The sequence below is a fragment of the Stenella coeruleoalba genome (genome assembly GCF_951394435.1).
Source record: "Stenella coeruleoalba genome assembly, chromosome: 16".
Classification (NCBI taxonomy): domain Eukaryota; kingdom Metazoa; phylum Chordata; class Mammalia; order Artiodactyla; family Delphinidae; genus Stenella; species Stenella coeruleoalba.
Genome location: NC_137162.1, coordinates 15,014,481 through 15,031,758, shown reverse-complemented (window position 1 = coordinate 15,031,758; position 17,278 = coordinate 15,014,481). Strand labels below are relative to the sequence as shown.

The window sequence follows — 17,278 nt, the reverse complement described above, 5'->3', positions numbered from 1 at the left end:
GCCTCCATGGCTACTACTCTTGTGCAAGCTACTATCATGTCATAACTAGAAAAATCTAATGTCCCTGCTTTCCTCTATCATCTCTTTCCCACCCAGCAGCCAGAATGATATTTTTCTTGAGAGTTAGATCATGTCATTTCATGGCTCAGGCCTTATAATATGTCCCAAACTTTTTATCATGCCAAGGACCTAGGTGAATTAACCCCCGCTTGTCACTCTGAACTTATTTTTAACTTCTCTGCCCCTAGCTCACAGTACTCCAGCTCTTGTGACTTCAGTTTCTCAAACAGCTCTAGCCTAAGTGTACTATTCCCTAAGCCTGGAATCCTCTACTGACAGATCTTTGTGTGGGTTTACCACTCTTATTATTTGTATGTCCAGCTCATATATCATGTCTTCAGTGAGGCTGCCCCTAACTGCCTAATCTCAACTAGCTACATATCCTTCCACTGCATCACATCACTTTGTTTTTCTTCAGAACACTTACCATTGTAGAAAATTATGATAATCCACTTATGAGTCTACCTGGTTATTTTTTGCCTCCTGCTATTGGGATGCAAACTCCAAGAGACCAGGGACTTTGTCCTGTTTACAAGGTTGTCACCAGCTCCTAGAACAGAGCTTGCTTAAGCAATATTTCTTTGAATATTTCTTCATGATTTGAATGACTGAATAAATTAATTTTTGTCTGCTTTATCAGATAGGTTATTAAAGAGATATACATATTAAAATTTATTCTGTAATTATGTTATCTAATTCTCCTTATAAGTCCAGACATTGTGTTTTCACTTATTTGGCCTGTGTTTTTGGTGCATATAGGTTTATTATTTTTATTCATTTTTTGTGCCTTATACATTTTATTTGACCAGATTTTGATTTTGAATTTCACTTTGCTATTGATATTATCCTTCATGCCTTCATTGTTGTTGTTTCTAAGAGCCAATTTTTTTTTTCACAATCCTTTATATTTTGGATATAAGTGTGTCACTGCTATAGATGTGCTTTCTATAAAAAAATAAAGCTAAATTATGCTTTTTAATGTGCTATGGAAATCTCTCTCTTTTGATGAGGATTCAGACTGTTCACATTTAGTGCAATTGCTTCTATATACTTTATCTTATTCCTTTATTTTTTAATTTATTTTATGTTATATGTATTATTTATTTTTTTTTCTTTTCTCTTTTCCATACATTTGCTAATTTATTCAAGCCTTTATTGAAGTTCTTTTTCTTCTTTTTCATTTAGATATTTCTCAATACGGTCTAAGTTTACTTTCCTATTCCAATTTATCTTAAACCAATTTCATTGACTATGATTTCAAAATAATTATCCTTTTGAAGATTATCCAGTTCTCAATTGCTGTGTTCAGAATCATCTTTCCATGGATTTAAGTTACTGTTGACAATATTGTTTGATAAGCTCTGTTTCTAAGATACTCTCATGGACAGTACCTGGAGAGAAAACTCATCTGTATCTTTTCCATTTTAAAAGATGGTATTTTTAAATCTTTTAAAACATTTTCACCTAGAACCAATCTCCTACAGCAATTGTCTTTCCTCATTGTCTGTATAAATGCTCTGTAATTATTCAAATGCTTAGAAGCTTTTTGGAAATGAATGTTATTATATTTAAGCTTTCATGTATATACCAAAAATTTAACCATTTTCTCGACTGGCTGTAATTCTTTATTTTATGTAAGAAACAATATTTCTTATTTTAGAATGCCATTTCAGTTCCTTGCCCTGAAAGCAGGGACAATTGTGAGACTCATTTCCTTTCTTTTCCTTCACTCATGAATTATATCCTCCTCTGTGTTTTGTCTAATGTCTGAATATGGTTTTTCCATACATTTTGTATAGTTTTCTAGTTCTGTAAGACGAGAGAAATCTCATCCTTGTTAGTCCATTTTCACTGGAAGGGGAAAGTGTATTACATGTTTTTGAAAATTTTTCATAAAAGATTATTAAAGGAGAAGATTTCAAGAACTTAATTGTTTAGCTTCAGCTATCTGGGAAAATTCACTTATGTTGACCAGCTCCTTTATACATGATGTAAAAGTATAATATTTACTGTATTATACTATATACCAGATATTATGGCAATAATTTTATTTCTATTAATTGAGTTAGTCTTTTCTCTAACACATGAGGTAGATGCTCTTATTATTGCCATTCACATATGGGACAAAAATAGGTTAAATAGTTTTCTAAAATATTTACATCTAGCAAGTGAAAAAGTTGGATTTTCTCTATTTCTGTATCTAAATAGATATTCTCTATTCAGATGTTACATTATTGACTAGTACACTATATAATACTTCCTCAAGAAACGTGTTACAGTATGATCTCTATAATGTTAACAAAAGTGGAGAACAATTTTAGCTTATTGATTTATTTCTCCTCTCAAAATTCATTAACATGAAAATATAAACTGAGGTGATGTATTTTATTCTTGCAGGGGTTTATAACAAAATAGTTGTATGCAGCTTCCCTAGACAAGAATATACAAGAAAAACTATTTCCCTCAGTTTCCTTAATACAGTTGAAATTAAGTTTTTCGGCACACAAGCAATTATCAATTGTATTGATAGAAAAATGTGATAATTATTAGATGAAGAAACTCATTTGCATGTTTTAGTTAGGCACATTTAATATGTCATAGGATTTCACATGAAAGTCTTAGCATGCATTACTGAAGTAATTTTATAATAGTTTTCTTTTTTTTTCACATCTTTATTGGAGCATAATTGCTTTACAATGTTGTGTTAGTTTCTGCTGTACAACGAAGTGAATCAGCTATATGTATACATATATCCCCGTATCCCCTCCCTTTGAGCCTCCCTCCCACGCTCCTTATCCCACCCCTCTAGGTCATCCAGAGCATGGAGTTGATCTCCCTGTGCTATGCAGCAGCTTCCCACTAGCCATCCACTTTACATTTGGTAGTGTATACATGTCAGTGCTACTCTCTCACTTCATCCCAGCTTCCCTCCCCGCCCCCCCACCCGTGTCCTCAAGTCCGTTCTCTACGTCTGCGTCTTTATTCCTGCCCTGCCACTAGGTTCATCAGTACCATTTTTTTTAGATTCCATATAATCGTTTTCTTAAGCCATTTAATGTTATAGCCTGTGCAAAGGTCATCAGCAGTTGGTTATATTAGGCGTTCTCAATGAAATTTTGATTCCAGCACATATGATTTATAATATGGTGATCCAAATTTCTTGATGATTTAAAAATATTGTATTTACAAATGCCATGATACATCACCACTTTGAAGAAGAGCATAGATTCAGTAAGTTTCAAACTTTCTTTTATTTTGATTTTTCAGATTGCATTCTCACAACACAATACAATCATGGATCTTGTGCAGTTTTTTGTCACCTTCTTCAGGTAATTTGCTTTTACTGACTTTGAATTTGTTAAACCTATGTTCTGATGTATGTTCTATCAATCTGTTAGGTAATTTATCAGTTCTTTAACCTTAAATATGATACAGTGTGTCTTGAATAGTTTTATATACTTAAATATATACCACAGAGCAGAAGAAACATACTTGACATATACTTTTGCAAGTTTATTTTGCTGTAGTACTATTTAATAGCTAATTGATTCAGTGGAAAGAGGATGATAACCCTGTGTTCCCCTGTCATATAAGTAATTAAAGCCTGTTTTAATTAATAAAATTAACAGTGCATTCACTGTATTGATTAGGTCCATCTCCTAGCATTGAAATCCATATCAATTCAATTGTTTCTTGGATTTCTTAGGTAATTATTATATGTGCTTAGCAATGTGATGAAATCTGTAGGGCATGAGAAGAAGTATGTATTTTCTGCCCTCAGAGAGCTTATAATCTAGAAGTACTAAATATGACTTAGGATATAGCATAGTTTCCTGGAATGTTAGTTATTTGAGATATTAACAGTAGGTTCATTAAAAAGTGTTACATCATTAAATACATTTGGAAAATGCTGTGTATACTGAAGTTAAATAGGGCTTCTTTGGTTTGTTTTTAACTGACATTACTTCTCAGAGTTTTTTTTTTTTCTCACAGTTTTTAATATGTTAATTTGCAGTGTATCTTTCTAAAAGAGGGGGCGGAGTTTGTAGCATTTCTCAAAACCTAAAAGCTCTCTTCGTAGAACACCTATTTTCATTTCCATGGGATGTAAATAAAGAAACACTGGGCGAGGAGAAGCAGCTGAGTTTTAGTGGTAGAATATCTGTGTGATGGCACCTGAGATCATCTGGATTAGAAAGAATGTTATTTTTGTTAACATGATTATGATGTGTACCGCTTATACTGGTCCACTAGGTGCCTTTGTGTCAATTAGACAATTGTGCCTCCTTCTGGCAGGCATAGCCCCACATCACAGCACACAACTTTACAAACAGTGCATGTAATTTTGACCTTCACTCACCAAGTTGTCTGGGCTGCGCTGAACAGCAAAGAACCTGTTAAACCAAATCCTTAACACAGATGATATGCCAAGCACTTTCCTCAACACCAAAGTAACCATTATTGGTTATCTTATAACGACACCATACAATCCTAATACCTTATCCACAGAAGTTAGCAAACATTTTCTGTAAAGAGCCAGTTAGTAAATATTTCAAGATTTGTGGGCTATAAGGTCTCTGTTGCATCTAAACAACTCTGCTGTTGTGGTGCTAAAGCAGCCTCAGCCAGTATGGAAACAAATCGGAGTGGCTATGTTCCAATAAACCTTTACTATAAAAACAGCTGCTAGGCTGAATTCCGCCTGTGGACATAATTTGCCCAACCCCTGATCTAACTTATGCCTGAATACCTTTAATGACAGGAAACACACCATCTCTTGAGATACCATTTTCTATCTTCAGATAACTAATTGTTCTTTATAATTGAGATGAAACCTGCCTCCCTGTAATAGCTCTTCTCATTTACGCATATGGGCTCATACATAGGAAGTCTAATCTCTCTCATCTCCATTTGCAGCCCTCTGGTTTTATAAACTCTTTTCTCCAATTTACACATTCTCTGTTCGTTTATTCACTTCTTGTTGTCAAAATCCTTGCCATGTTGGTCACTTTGCTCTGAAAACAATCATGTTTGTATTTGTCCCTTAAGAAGTATTAATTTCCAGAATTTAATGCTAAATCATATTTATCACTAACGTGCAAAGTCTATTCATACTTTAAATTTGTCCCTTAAAAATAAAATTTGAGGAAACAACTTTTTTTAAAATTAATTAATTTTTTTGGCTGTGTTGGATCTTCGTTGCTGCGCATGGGCTTTCTCTCTAGTTGCAGCAGGCAGGGACTACTCTTCGCTGTGGTGTGCGGGCTGCTCATTGCGGTGGCTTCTTTTGTTGTGGAGCACAGGCTCTAGGTGCGCGGGCTTCAGTAGTTGTGGCACGTGGGCTCAGTAGTTGTGGCTCGCGGGCTCTAGAGCGCAGGCTCAGTAGTTGTGGTGCATGGGCTTAGTTGCTCTGCGGCATGTGGGATCCTCTTGGACCAGGGCTCGAACCCGTGTTCCCTGCATTGGCAGGCGGATTCTTAACCACTGCGCCACCAGGGAAGTTCCGAGGAAACATCTTAAATATATTTAACGTTCTCTGATTTCGTACTTCTGAATATTAAGGGATATTAAGCCTATTAATTAGGTTACAATGTTTTTGGAAAAGTATTAGAAGTTGTACTTGAATGAGCCTTATTTAATGCATAAAAATAAAAGTTTTTGGCAGAATAATGTGGATGTTAATATGCTAAAAAGTTTACTTTTGTGTAAAAATTCACAAAGCTGAATATATATGTAAATTATTTAAATGTTTAGGGTTTTATTTTAAGCTTTTGAATTTGTGTGCATGTTTAAGTTCAATAACTCTTTTAGTAAGTAAAAGAAAGCTAGTGTTAATGTGTACCATGTCTTAGAGATGATCCTATTTATTATGTTGTCATCATGGACAAAGTAATATAAAATATTCTAAGCGTCACGTGAGATAAAGTATAGTTAATGGGTTTTTTATCATTTAAATTTTTCTCAGTATTAAAATGTAAATTAGACAGTTTTCTAATTGTCTCCTTGTTAAGAAAAGAAAATGCACAAATACTTTTAAGTTTATTATTTTTTTAAATAAAGCCACCGTTAAATTTTAAAAGAGAGTTTTAGACAGGTCAGCATTTATGGACATCCTTCAATCAGGCCGCTATTACTGCTATTGCTGTTTCTGAGTTATTGAAGTAGCATAGGTGAATGTGTCAGCCTTTCAGTTTAGCCATGGTTTGATGGAGGCCAGTTCATAAACTTTGCTTCAGTTTTTTACTTTTATATTGGGCATAGTTCTGGTGGTAAACATAATTGAGTCAGTACTAGGAAGATCACTTATAGGCATAGCCTGGCTCTGCTCTTAGCTTTCTGTGCCATCTTAAGTAGGTCACCTAGCATCTTTAAATCTCAGTCTTTTCATATCTAGAATTAAAGGATGTTGTTTTTAGAGTGTGTACTATAATATAGTGAATGATGAGAAAACTGAAAGGAATTATTTTAAAAATAAATACTTGTTTCTGGTATGTAAAATGGAAAAGTAAGTCTGTGTGAATCTGAATTTTAAAACAATAAGCCTGGTAAATTAAATGGAGATATATCAGGGACCACTGCCCCTATACCATTTAGATTTTTAATGGTGGTTCTAATTTTCACTGTCCCACTGGAATTACAGAATGTTTTTGATTTACCATCTTGACCAGATGGCAGGTATTTTCAGAGGTTGCCACTTGATCTTTCCCACTATGATAGATCTTACCCCACAGGCCAGGGATGCAATGTAGGGGTTACTCTAATCACCTTGTACATAAATTCTAATTATACACTTGAGAAGTAGGGAACTTATCACTGGGTGGATGCATAGACACAGTTGGCCCACTATGATCCAGAATATAGCCAGAATTTCTTCCCTGGACCCTGGAGATACCCCAAGTCTAACAAGGGTTCATGATGGTATTTTAGTCCTTGGGTATCTCTGTGATCTCTAACCCTGTGTCTTATAGAAATCAAAATATCTACTTACTCCTCTTGCACTGTGTACATACCCGTGTATATACCTGTGTATATACCCAAATATACACAGGGCTCTTTGTGAAGGATCATACACAGGTCCCTTTGGGGATCATTTTATACACTTTCCGAGATGTTTCAAAATGTCTTTTCTTCTATGGACTCAGCCACCTATTCAGTGGGTTCTGGATTTGTAAATTAACTCTTCTGGGAGCTGAGCAGAGGATCATGATTTTCTCTTGGCAACAACCCTCAGCCTTTGTTCCTCCATTCCTACTTACAACAAAAGTAAATGTTAAATAGCACCGTTGTTGGCTGCCCATCTATTTTGCCTCTCGAGATAGATACCATCCATTATTAATCATCCCACAGCTCGTTGTGGGCCAACACCCTTGTCTGCTCCTCCAGTCTTGTTGAACTTTATCCTCATTGTAGACCCTGGATTCTGTCAGTTAGGCACTGACCCTTGATCTTTTTTACTTTGGGGCCCCATCACTTAACACCTCCCTTTGTCACTGCCTCTCCTGTTGTCAGCTCTGGTCTGCAGAAGAAAGCCACCAGTGAACTTCTTAGTGAAGCTGGTGCCCCTTTCACTAGGAAATTTCTCATGGCCTTGGTGACTGGTACGTCCCATAGAAAGTAATCTACCGGTCTTACATAATATATCAATTCCGGTACATTCCCTCCTATCAGCTTTTTTATTCTTTTCTCTTTCATCTTCTAGGGCAACTCAGGCATTTCCATTTCACTTTGCCTTGGCCAGTGCTTTTTCCAGGCTTATAAGAATCACTTCCTCATCAAGTTTTGCCCCATCCCCTGGAGTCCTCCATAGGGTATTATATCACCTGGCCCTGAGACTATGCACCAAAATTCATGAATTCTTGTTTATCCAGGCTTACATTCCATCCCCCCTTGATCAAATACCACCAAAATCCAATTCCTGACATGATCTCCTGGCTGCTGCCAGTACATGCTAGCCAATTCTTGCAGCTTTTTCAAGTATATAATCTTTTCCCTTTCTTTTCAGGCCAAGATGCATTATTCTGTCATTAAATTCAGTTATTAGTCTAGCAATCAGGAGAGGAGGTGGTGGCAGCCTTTAGGGGGGGTGACCCTATTGTCTATTACTAGAAACGGGAGTTGTAGAACCAACATTCTCAGAAACGTCTATCTAAATAGTCCATTCTAGGTATTCCTATCCCATATTTCAAGAGCTCCAGTTTTCCAACAGTGGCCGTTGTCTTTGCATAAGAGGACTGCTTTGGCTGAGCAGTCTATCATCTCTGGAGCTCTGCAATTCTAACAGTTAGATCATCAGTCTGCTGCTCATTCATATTGGCTCCTCCACTGTCAAGAGGTAAGGGCCTGATTTAAAGCTATCAAAGAGACTCTCTAGCTCGTATATTTAGCCTGTAATGTTTATTAGTGGCCTTCAGTCTCTCATTATCCCTCTGTAGGGTCAATACAAACATAGCAGTAGTCAGCCAGCTCAACTCTCTTTTGAAAGCATTTTCCCCAGGTCACCACTGGTGAAAATTTTAGCAACTGAAGCCTTCTTCCAGGGACTGTCTGTGTCTCATCTAGCAACATGGATGGTTTCTCTTTAGCCTGCCAAATAGTGAGTGAGCCAGTTTCAGATCCCCATTTTACCTCCTGATTGCTCAGACCACAAGTCATCAGAGAAGTAGACCAAAATGGCATTAGCCATGCAGTAAACGTATTGGGGGGAACTCCTGTGAGGGAAAGAGCAAGGGAGAAGATGAGGGATCTTTTAGACCACGGTGCCAATCTGACCTTCGTGAAGTAGGGCAGGAAGAAAGGAAAGTTGAATGAAAGAGCCTGAAAGTTTGACAAGACCAATGGTGAGTCCTCGAGCCAAACTCTGTATTCTAACAGAGGAGTTATGCATCTCTCAGGATTAGGCCTTCCTTACTATTACTGCCATGCTCAGTCATTGACTGAGAACAGCTCTCAGGAAGTGTGGCCTCAGTGTGAATACAGTGTTGGATTGCCTTAATATTTTTTCCACTTTAATATTATGTTTTTTAGTACAAACAAGTTAGAATTTTCAATTTTTCTTATGAATTTTTGTGGTTTTCCCGTCAATATTTTTATTGTGGTAAAATACATATAATATAAAATTTGCCATCTTAACCATTTTTAAGTGAACAATTCAGTGATGTTAAGTACACTTACATTATTGTGCAGCTGTTTATACTATCCATCTCCAGAACTCTTTTTATCTTGCAAAACTGCAACTCTATACACATTAAACAGTAACTCCCTATCTCCTCTTCCCCAGCCACTGACAACCACCATTCTGCTTTCTGTCTGCATGATCTTTACTACTCTAGGTATCTTATAATAAGTGATGTCATATAATTTTTGTACTTTTGTGACTGGCTTATTTCACTTAGCATGATGTTCTCAAAGCTCAACCATGTTGTGATATATGTCAGAATTTCTTTTCCTTTAAGGCTGAGTAATATTCCATTGTATGTATATACCACATTTTGTTTATCTATTCATCTGTTTATGGGCACCTGAGTTGCTTCCATGTTTTAGCTATTGTAAGTAATGCTTTTATGAACATGAGTGTACAAATACGTATTCAAGATTTTGCTTTCAATTCTTTTGGATATATTCCCAGAAGAGAAATTCCTAGGTCATATGGTAATTCTATTTTTAATTTTTTTTTAAGAACCTCCATACTGTTTTCCATAGCAGTTGTACCGTTTGCATTCTCACCAGCAGTGCACAAGGATTCCAGTTTTTCCATATTCTCACCAACACTTGTAATTTTCTTTTTCCTTTCTTTTTTTTTTTTTTTATTTTTTGATTGTAGCCATCCCAGAGGGTGCAACTTGGTATCTCATTGTGGTTTTGATGTACGTTTCTTTAACTATTAGCGCTGATAAGCACCTTTTCACATGCTTATTTGCCATTCATATATCTTCTTTGTAGAAATGTCTGTTTAAGTCTTTTGTCCATTTTTATGCCAGTATCACACTGTCTTGATTACTGTAGCTTTGTAGTAAAGTTTGAAATCAAGAAGTGTGGGTCCTCCATCTTTGCTCTTTTTCAAGATTTTTTTGGCTACTTGGGGTCCCTTGAGGTACTAAAATTCATATGGATATGGAAATAATCATGTGAGTTTTTCCTCTTCTTTTTGTTAATATGGAGTATTAGATTTAGGCTTTTCATATGTTAGACCATCCTTGCATTCCAGGAATAAATCGTTCTTGGTCATAGTATATAATTCTTCTAAAAAAATTTCCCCTTTTCAGCATCATTGTTCAAAAAGGATATTAGTACTTTTCTTTTTTTGTGTCTTTGTCTGACTTTGGTATCAGGATAATGCTGGCCACATAGGATGACTTAGGGATTGTTTTCTACTCTTTAATGTTTGGAACAATTTGAGAAGGACTGGTATTAGTTCTTCTTGAAATGTTTAGTGGAATCAATCAGTGAAGCCATCAGGTCCCAGGCTTTTCTTTGTCAGGAGATTTTTGATTCAATCTCCTTACTAGTCATAGTTCTATTCAGTCCTTCTATTTTTTCATGATTCAGTCTTGGTAGGTTTTGTGTTTCTAGGAATTTGTCCATTTCATCTAGGTTATACAATTTGTGTACAGTTGTTCATAGTACACTCTAATAAATCCCGTTTATTATCATAGGATCAGTAGTAATATCTATACTATATTTATTTTTAGTAAGTTGAATCTTCTCTCTTTCTTTTCCTTAGTAAATCTAGCCAAAGGTTTGTCAATTTTGTTGATTGGTTTGAAGAACCAACTGTTGGTTTTGTTGATTTTTCTCTGTTATTTTACTATTTTCTATTTCATTTATCTGTTTTAATCTTTATTACAATATTTCCTTCCTTCTGCTAACTTTTGGTTTAGTTCTTTTTCTAGTTCCTTAAGTTTAATGTCAGGTTGTTGGTTTGAGATCTTTCTTGTTTTTCAATGTAAACATTTATAGTTAAACATTTCCTCCTTAGCACTGCTTTTACTGCATCCCATCAGTTTTATTATGTTCTGTTTCATTTTCATTTGTCTCTAAGTACTTTCTAATTTCCCTTGTGATTTCTTCTATGAGCTGTTGGTTGTTCAAGAGTATGTTGTTTCATTTCCCCAAATTTGTGAGTTTTCCAGGTTTTCTTCTGTTATTGATTTCTGACTTTATTCTGCTATAGTCAAAGGAGATACTTTTCATGATATCTATTTTTTTAATTTATTGAGAAAATTTGTGACCTAAAATATGGTATATCCTGGACAATATCTCATGTGCACTTGAGAAGAATGTGTATCCTGTTGTTGGGAATAGTGTTTTACATATGTCCTTTGAATGTAGTTGGTTTATTGTGTTGTTCGAATCCTCTGTTTCCTTACTTATGTTTGTCTGGTGTTCCTATCCATTATTAAGAGTGGAGTTGAATTGTTGTTTTAACCATTTTGAATTCTCTATGTCTTTATTGAAATTTTTGTCTTAATTTATAACTTGTTTTATATAAACTTAGATATAATATAATTTTGTTAGAATTTCCATGGTAAATCTATTTTCATTTCTTTACTTTCAATATTTTTTATTTTACTAGATTTTAAATGTGTTTCACGTACACCACAAATATCTGGACATTGTTTATCCTGTTGTAATAATCTGAAAATCTCTGACTTTTAAAGAAACAGATTTAGTGAATTTCTATTTATTGCAATTATGGTTGTATTTTAATTTTTTTCTCCATCTTTTCACCTTTTAAAATGCTTTCTCAAGCAATCTTTTTTTCTTCTCCCCTGCTTTCTATTAAATTGAATGTCCTTTTAATATCATTTAATTGTTTTTCCTTTTAGCAGTTTAGGAATTATACATTTCAAATTTTTTCTTTAATGAATGCCCTTAAATTTTAACATGTATATTTTTCCTAACCAGTAATAATGTTAATCGGTGTCTTTTTCTACTCCTGAATCATATAAGAACACTAGAAAATTCGAAACTTTCACTTTTACATACAATTGTCTAATTTTAAATTCATTTTCTAATTTCTCATTTTATTTTTTAAAATAGCCTTATTGAGATATAATTCATATACAGTACAATTCACCCATTTAAAGTGCACAATTCAATAGCTCTGTAGCCATTATCACAGTCAATTTTAGAACATTTTCATCACCCCAAAAAGAAACTGTACCCATTTGCAGTCACTTCCCATCCCTCTCCCACACCCTAAGTTTTAGACAATCACTAATCTAGTACCTGTATATAGATTTTCCTATTCTGAACATTTTCATATACTAATTAAAATCATACAATATTTGTTCTTTTGTGACAAGCTTCTGTCACTTATCACAGTGTTTACAGGGTTTATCCATGATGTTGTATGTATCAGTATATCATTGCTTTTTATTGCTACATACCATTCTGTTGTATGGATATGACACATTTTATTTCTCCTTTTTCAGTGATGGGCATTTGGGTGTTTTCCTCTTTTTGGCTCATGTGAATTACGCCACTATGAAGATTTGTGTCCATGTTTTTTTGTGGCGATAACGTTTTTATTTCTCTTGAGTATATACCTAGGAGTGGCATTGATGGGTCATATAGTAACTCTAGATTTAACATTGTGAGAAACTGGCAAACTATTTTCCAAAGAAGATGTGCCATTTTACGTTCTCACCAGGAATGTATGAGGGTTCCAATTTCTCCATATTCTCAGTAACACTTCTTTTTATCTCTTTTTTATTATAGCCATCTTAGTGCATATAAAGTGCCAAAAGAGATGATGATGCTATTTTGGAGGATCCAGAAAGGATTTTAATTAATTAGAGGAATTTAAAGAATAGAAAAAGAAAGAAAAATTAGGAGTTAAGCAATTAAAAAACAAGGATAATCAAAGATGACCCTACAGAAGTGAGCATGTGAGTGGGAAGAATAATGAGAAATAAACACTGTGATCAAGATTTGGGGAAATGAAACAATGATGTTGTCCATGAAGATATTTCAAAAGAGAAAAAGGAAGGATGTAACTCCCTACAGGGAGAGAAGTAAACCGAAATCATTGGTAACAGAATGCCTACATCAAAGTGGCATATCCCAGAAGGAGTATGTGGTATAAAAAAAAATTTTTTTAAATGGTGCAAGAACGAAGAACTCTGGGAAGTATGAAAAATAGAAGTCCTCCTTTTCAAAAGTGAGATTATGATAATGGATATGTTAATAGAAATGAGGCCTTAAGATATAGATTTCTCTAAGTAGAAACCATAAATTACATCTTATTATACTGGAGGTTTCTTCAGGAATTCTCTCCCTGGCTTTGCTGTAGAAGAAAACAGATATTTAGATCCCAACTCTTCTTTTAAACCAAAATATCAAATATAGCTCGAGTAAAATAGTAATTGCACAAAGTTTATTGCAACTTAGCTAAACCAGTGCTCCATGTCTAATTTTTAGTGCTGAGGTTTGGAACACTATAGACTGAAACTTAGTTCTTTCACTAAAATATTGCCTAGTACTTCAAAATCAACATGTCCTAAATTAAACTTGCTGTCTTGGCAAACAGCTCTTTTTTCTAGTATTCTCTAGCTCAGTTACGGTTACCACTATTAACCTAACTTCAATACCTGGGAATTAACTAAATACATTTCTCTTTCCTTAATCCCCTACATAAGCCCTGATTCTTCCTTCTGTCTATCAGTCTATTTTATTCAAAACAACCAAAGTGATTTTTTAACATAAATTGAATTATAAGAATCCATTGTTTAAAAGCTTCCTTTCACATTTATAATATAATTCAGACTAGACTTACAAGTTCCTCTGAAACCAGGCCAAATTATCTGCCTCCTCTCATATTATTCTCCACAAATTTATTGTATTGCAGTCGCTTTTTCTTCAGAGGTATCTGGTTTATTTCTTGTTTGGTTTTGTTTTGTCTTTCATTCCTTTGTAAAGTGTTTTAACATTTATGTGCAGTAAAATTCCATTTGGGGGGATACAGCCATATGAATTCTAAAATATGTATGGTTTCTTTTTTTTTTTAAATTTTTATTGGAGTATAGTTGATTTATAATGCTGTGTTAGTTTCTGCTGTACAGCAAAGTGAATCAGTTATACATATACATATATCCACTCTTTTTTAGATTCTTTTCGCATATAGGTCATTACAGAGTATTGAGTAGAGTTCCCTGTGCTGTACAATAGGTCCTTATTAGTTATCTGTTTTATATATAGTAATGTGTATATGTCAATCTCAATCTCCCAGTTTATCCCTCTCGCCCTTCCTCCCCAGTAACCATAAGTTTGTTTTCTACATCTGTGACTCTTTATGCTTTGTAAATTAGTTCATTTGTACCTTTTTTTAGATTCCACATATAAGCGATATCATATGATATTTGTCTTTCTCTGAGTTACTTCACTTAGTATGATAATCTCTAGGTCCATCCATGTTGCTGCAAATGGCATTATTTCATTCTTTTTATGGCTGAGTAGTAGTCATTGTATATATGTACCACATCTTCTTTATCCAGTCCTCTGTTGATGGACACTTAGGTTGCTTCCATGTCTTGGCTATTGTAAACACGGCTTTTAAGGAACCTCCATACTGTTCTCCATAGTGGCTGTATCAATTTACATTCCCACCAACAGTGCAAGAGGGTTCCCTTTTCTCCACACCCTCTCCAGAATTTATTGTTTGTAGATTTTTTTACGATGGCCATTCTGACTGGTGTGAGGTGATACCTCACTGTAGTTTTGATTTGCATTTCTCTAATGATTAATGATGTTGAGCATTCTTTTATGTGTTTGTTGGCAGTCTGTATATCTTCTTTGGAGAAATGTTTATTTAGGTTTTCTGCCCATTTTTGGATTGGGTTGTTTATTTTTCTGACATTGAGCTGCATGAGTTGCTTATATGTTTCAGAGATTAATCCTTTGTCAGTTGCTTCATTTGCAAATATATTCTCCCAATCTGAGGGTTGTCTTTTCGTCTTGTTTATGGTTTCTTTTGCTGTGCAAAAGCTTTTAAGTTTCATTAGGTCCCGTTTGTTTATTTTTGTTTTTATTTCCATTTCTCTAGGAGGTGGGTCAAAAAGGATCATGCTGTCATTTATGTCAGAGTGTTCTGCCTATGTTTTCCTCTAAGAGTTTGATGGCGTCTGGCCTTATATTTAGGTCTTTAATCCATGTGGAGTTTGTTTTTGTGTATGGTGTTAGGGAGTGTTCTAATTTTATTCTTTCACATGTAGCTGTCCAGTTTTCTCAGCACCACTTACTGAAGAGGCTGTTTTTGCTCCACTGTATATTCTTGCCTCCTTTATCAAAGATAAGGTGACCATATGTGCGTGAGCTTATCTCTGGGCTTTCTATCCTGTTCCATTGATCTATATTTCTGTTTTTGTGCCAGTACCATACTCTTTTGATTACTGTAGCTTTGTAGTATAGTCTGAAGCCAGGGAACCTGTTTCTTCTTAGCTCCATTTTTCTTTCTCAAGATTGCTTTGGCTATTCGGGGTCTTTTGTGTTTCCATACAAATTGTGAAGTTTTTTGTTCTAGTACTGTGAAAAATGCCAGTGGTAGTTTGATAGGGATTGCATTGAATCTGTAGATTGCTTTGGGTAGTAGAGTCATTTTCACAGTGTTGATTCTTCCAATCTAAGAACGTGGTATATCTCTCCACCTATTTGTATCATCTTTAATTTCTTTCATCAGTGCCTTATAATTTTTTGCCTACAGGTCTTTTTGTCTCCTTAGGTAGGTTTATTCCTAGATATTTTATTCTTTTTGTTGCAGTGGTAAATGGGAATGTTTTTTTAAATTTCACTTTCAGATTTTTCATCATTAGTGTATAGGAATGCAATAGATTTCTGTGCATTAATTTTGTATCCTGCTACTTTACCAAATTCATTGATTACCTCTAGTAGTTTTCTGGTAGCATCTATAGGATTCTGTATGTATAGTATCATGTCATCTGCAAAGAGTGACAGCTTTACTTCTTCTTTTCTGATTTGGATTCCTTTTATTTCTTTTTCTTCTTCTGATTGCTGTGTCTAAAACTTCCAAAACTATGTTGAATAATGGTGGTGAGAGTGGGCAGTCTTGTCTTGTTCCTGATCTTAGTGGAAATGGTTTCAGTTTTTCACCATTGAGGATGATGTTGGCTGTGGGTTTGTTATATATAGCCTTTATTATGTTGAGGAAAGTTCCCTCTATGCCTACTTTCTGGAGGATTTTTATCATAAATGGGTGTTGAATTTTGTCGAAAACTTTCTCTGCATCTTTTGAGATGATCATATGGTTTTTCTCCTTCAGTTTGTTAATATGGTGTATCACATTGATTGATTTGCGTATATTGAAGAATCCTTGCATTCCTAGGATAAACCCCACTTGATCATGGTGTATGATCCTTTTAATGTGCTGTTGGATTCTGTTTGCTAGTATTTTGTTGAGGGTTTTTGCATCTATGTTCATCAGTGATATTGGCCTGTAGTTTTCTTTCTTTGTGACATCTTTGTCTCGTTTTGGTATTCGAGTGATGGTGGCCTCGTAGAATGAGTTTGGGAGTGTTCCTCCCTCTGCTATATTTTGGATGAGTTTGAGAAGGATAGGTGTTAGCTCTTCTCTAAATGTTTGATAGAATTTGCCTGTGAAGCCATCTGGTTCTGGGCTTTTGTTTGTTGGAAGATTTTTAATCACAGTTTCAATTTCAGTGCTTGTGATTGGTCTGTTCATATTTTCTATTTCTTCCTGGTTCAGTCTCGGAAGGTTGTGCACTTCTAAGAATTTGTCCATTTCTTCCAGGTTGTCCACTGTATTGGCATATAGTTGCTTTTAGTAATCTCTCATCATCCTTTGTATTTCTGCAGTGTCAGTTGTTACTTCTCCTTTTTCATTTCTAATTCTATTGATTTGAGTCTTCTCCCTTTTTTCTTGATGAGTCTGGCTAATGTATTATCAATTTTGTTTATGTTCTCAAACAACCAGCTTTTAGTTTTATTGATCTTTGTTGTCATTTCCTTCATTTCTTTTTCATTTATTTCTGGTCTGATCTTTATGATTTCTTTCCTTCTCCTAACTTTGGGGGTTTTTTGTTCTTTTTTCTCTAATTGTTTTAGGTGTAAGGTTAGGTTGTTTATTTGAGATGTTTCTTGTTTCTTAAGGTAGACTTGTATAGCTGTAAACTTCCCTCTTAGAACTGCTTTTGCTGCATCCCATAGGTTTTGTGCCGTTGTGTTTTCATTGTCATTTGTTTCT

At 34.8% G+C, this 17,278-nt stretch overlaps 1 protein-coding gene across 7 annotated transcripts in view; it reads left to right on the top strand.

Annotated features, from left to right (window-relative positions):
- The window catches only part of ATRNL1 (attractin like 1), a 696,391-nt gene that overhangs the window by 276,088 nt on the left and 403,025 nt on the right, over positions 1 to 17,278 (top strand). For 6 of the 7 annotated variants that reach the window (XR_013824301.1, XR_013824302.1, XR_013824303.1 and 3 more), the window contains exon 25: positions 3,328 to 3,389. Coding sequence is in view for 2 of the 7 variants with exons in the window: in XM_079900307.1 (XP_079756433.1) it covers positions 3,328 to 3,389 (62 nt within the window). In the remaining 5 variants the exon portion in view is untranslated. Of the gene's footprint in view, positions 1 to 3,327; positions 3,390 to 12,780; positions 13,104 to 17,278 lie in introns of those variants that run through there. The other variant, XM_079900308.1, reaches the window with a different exon arrangement.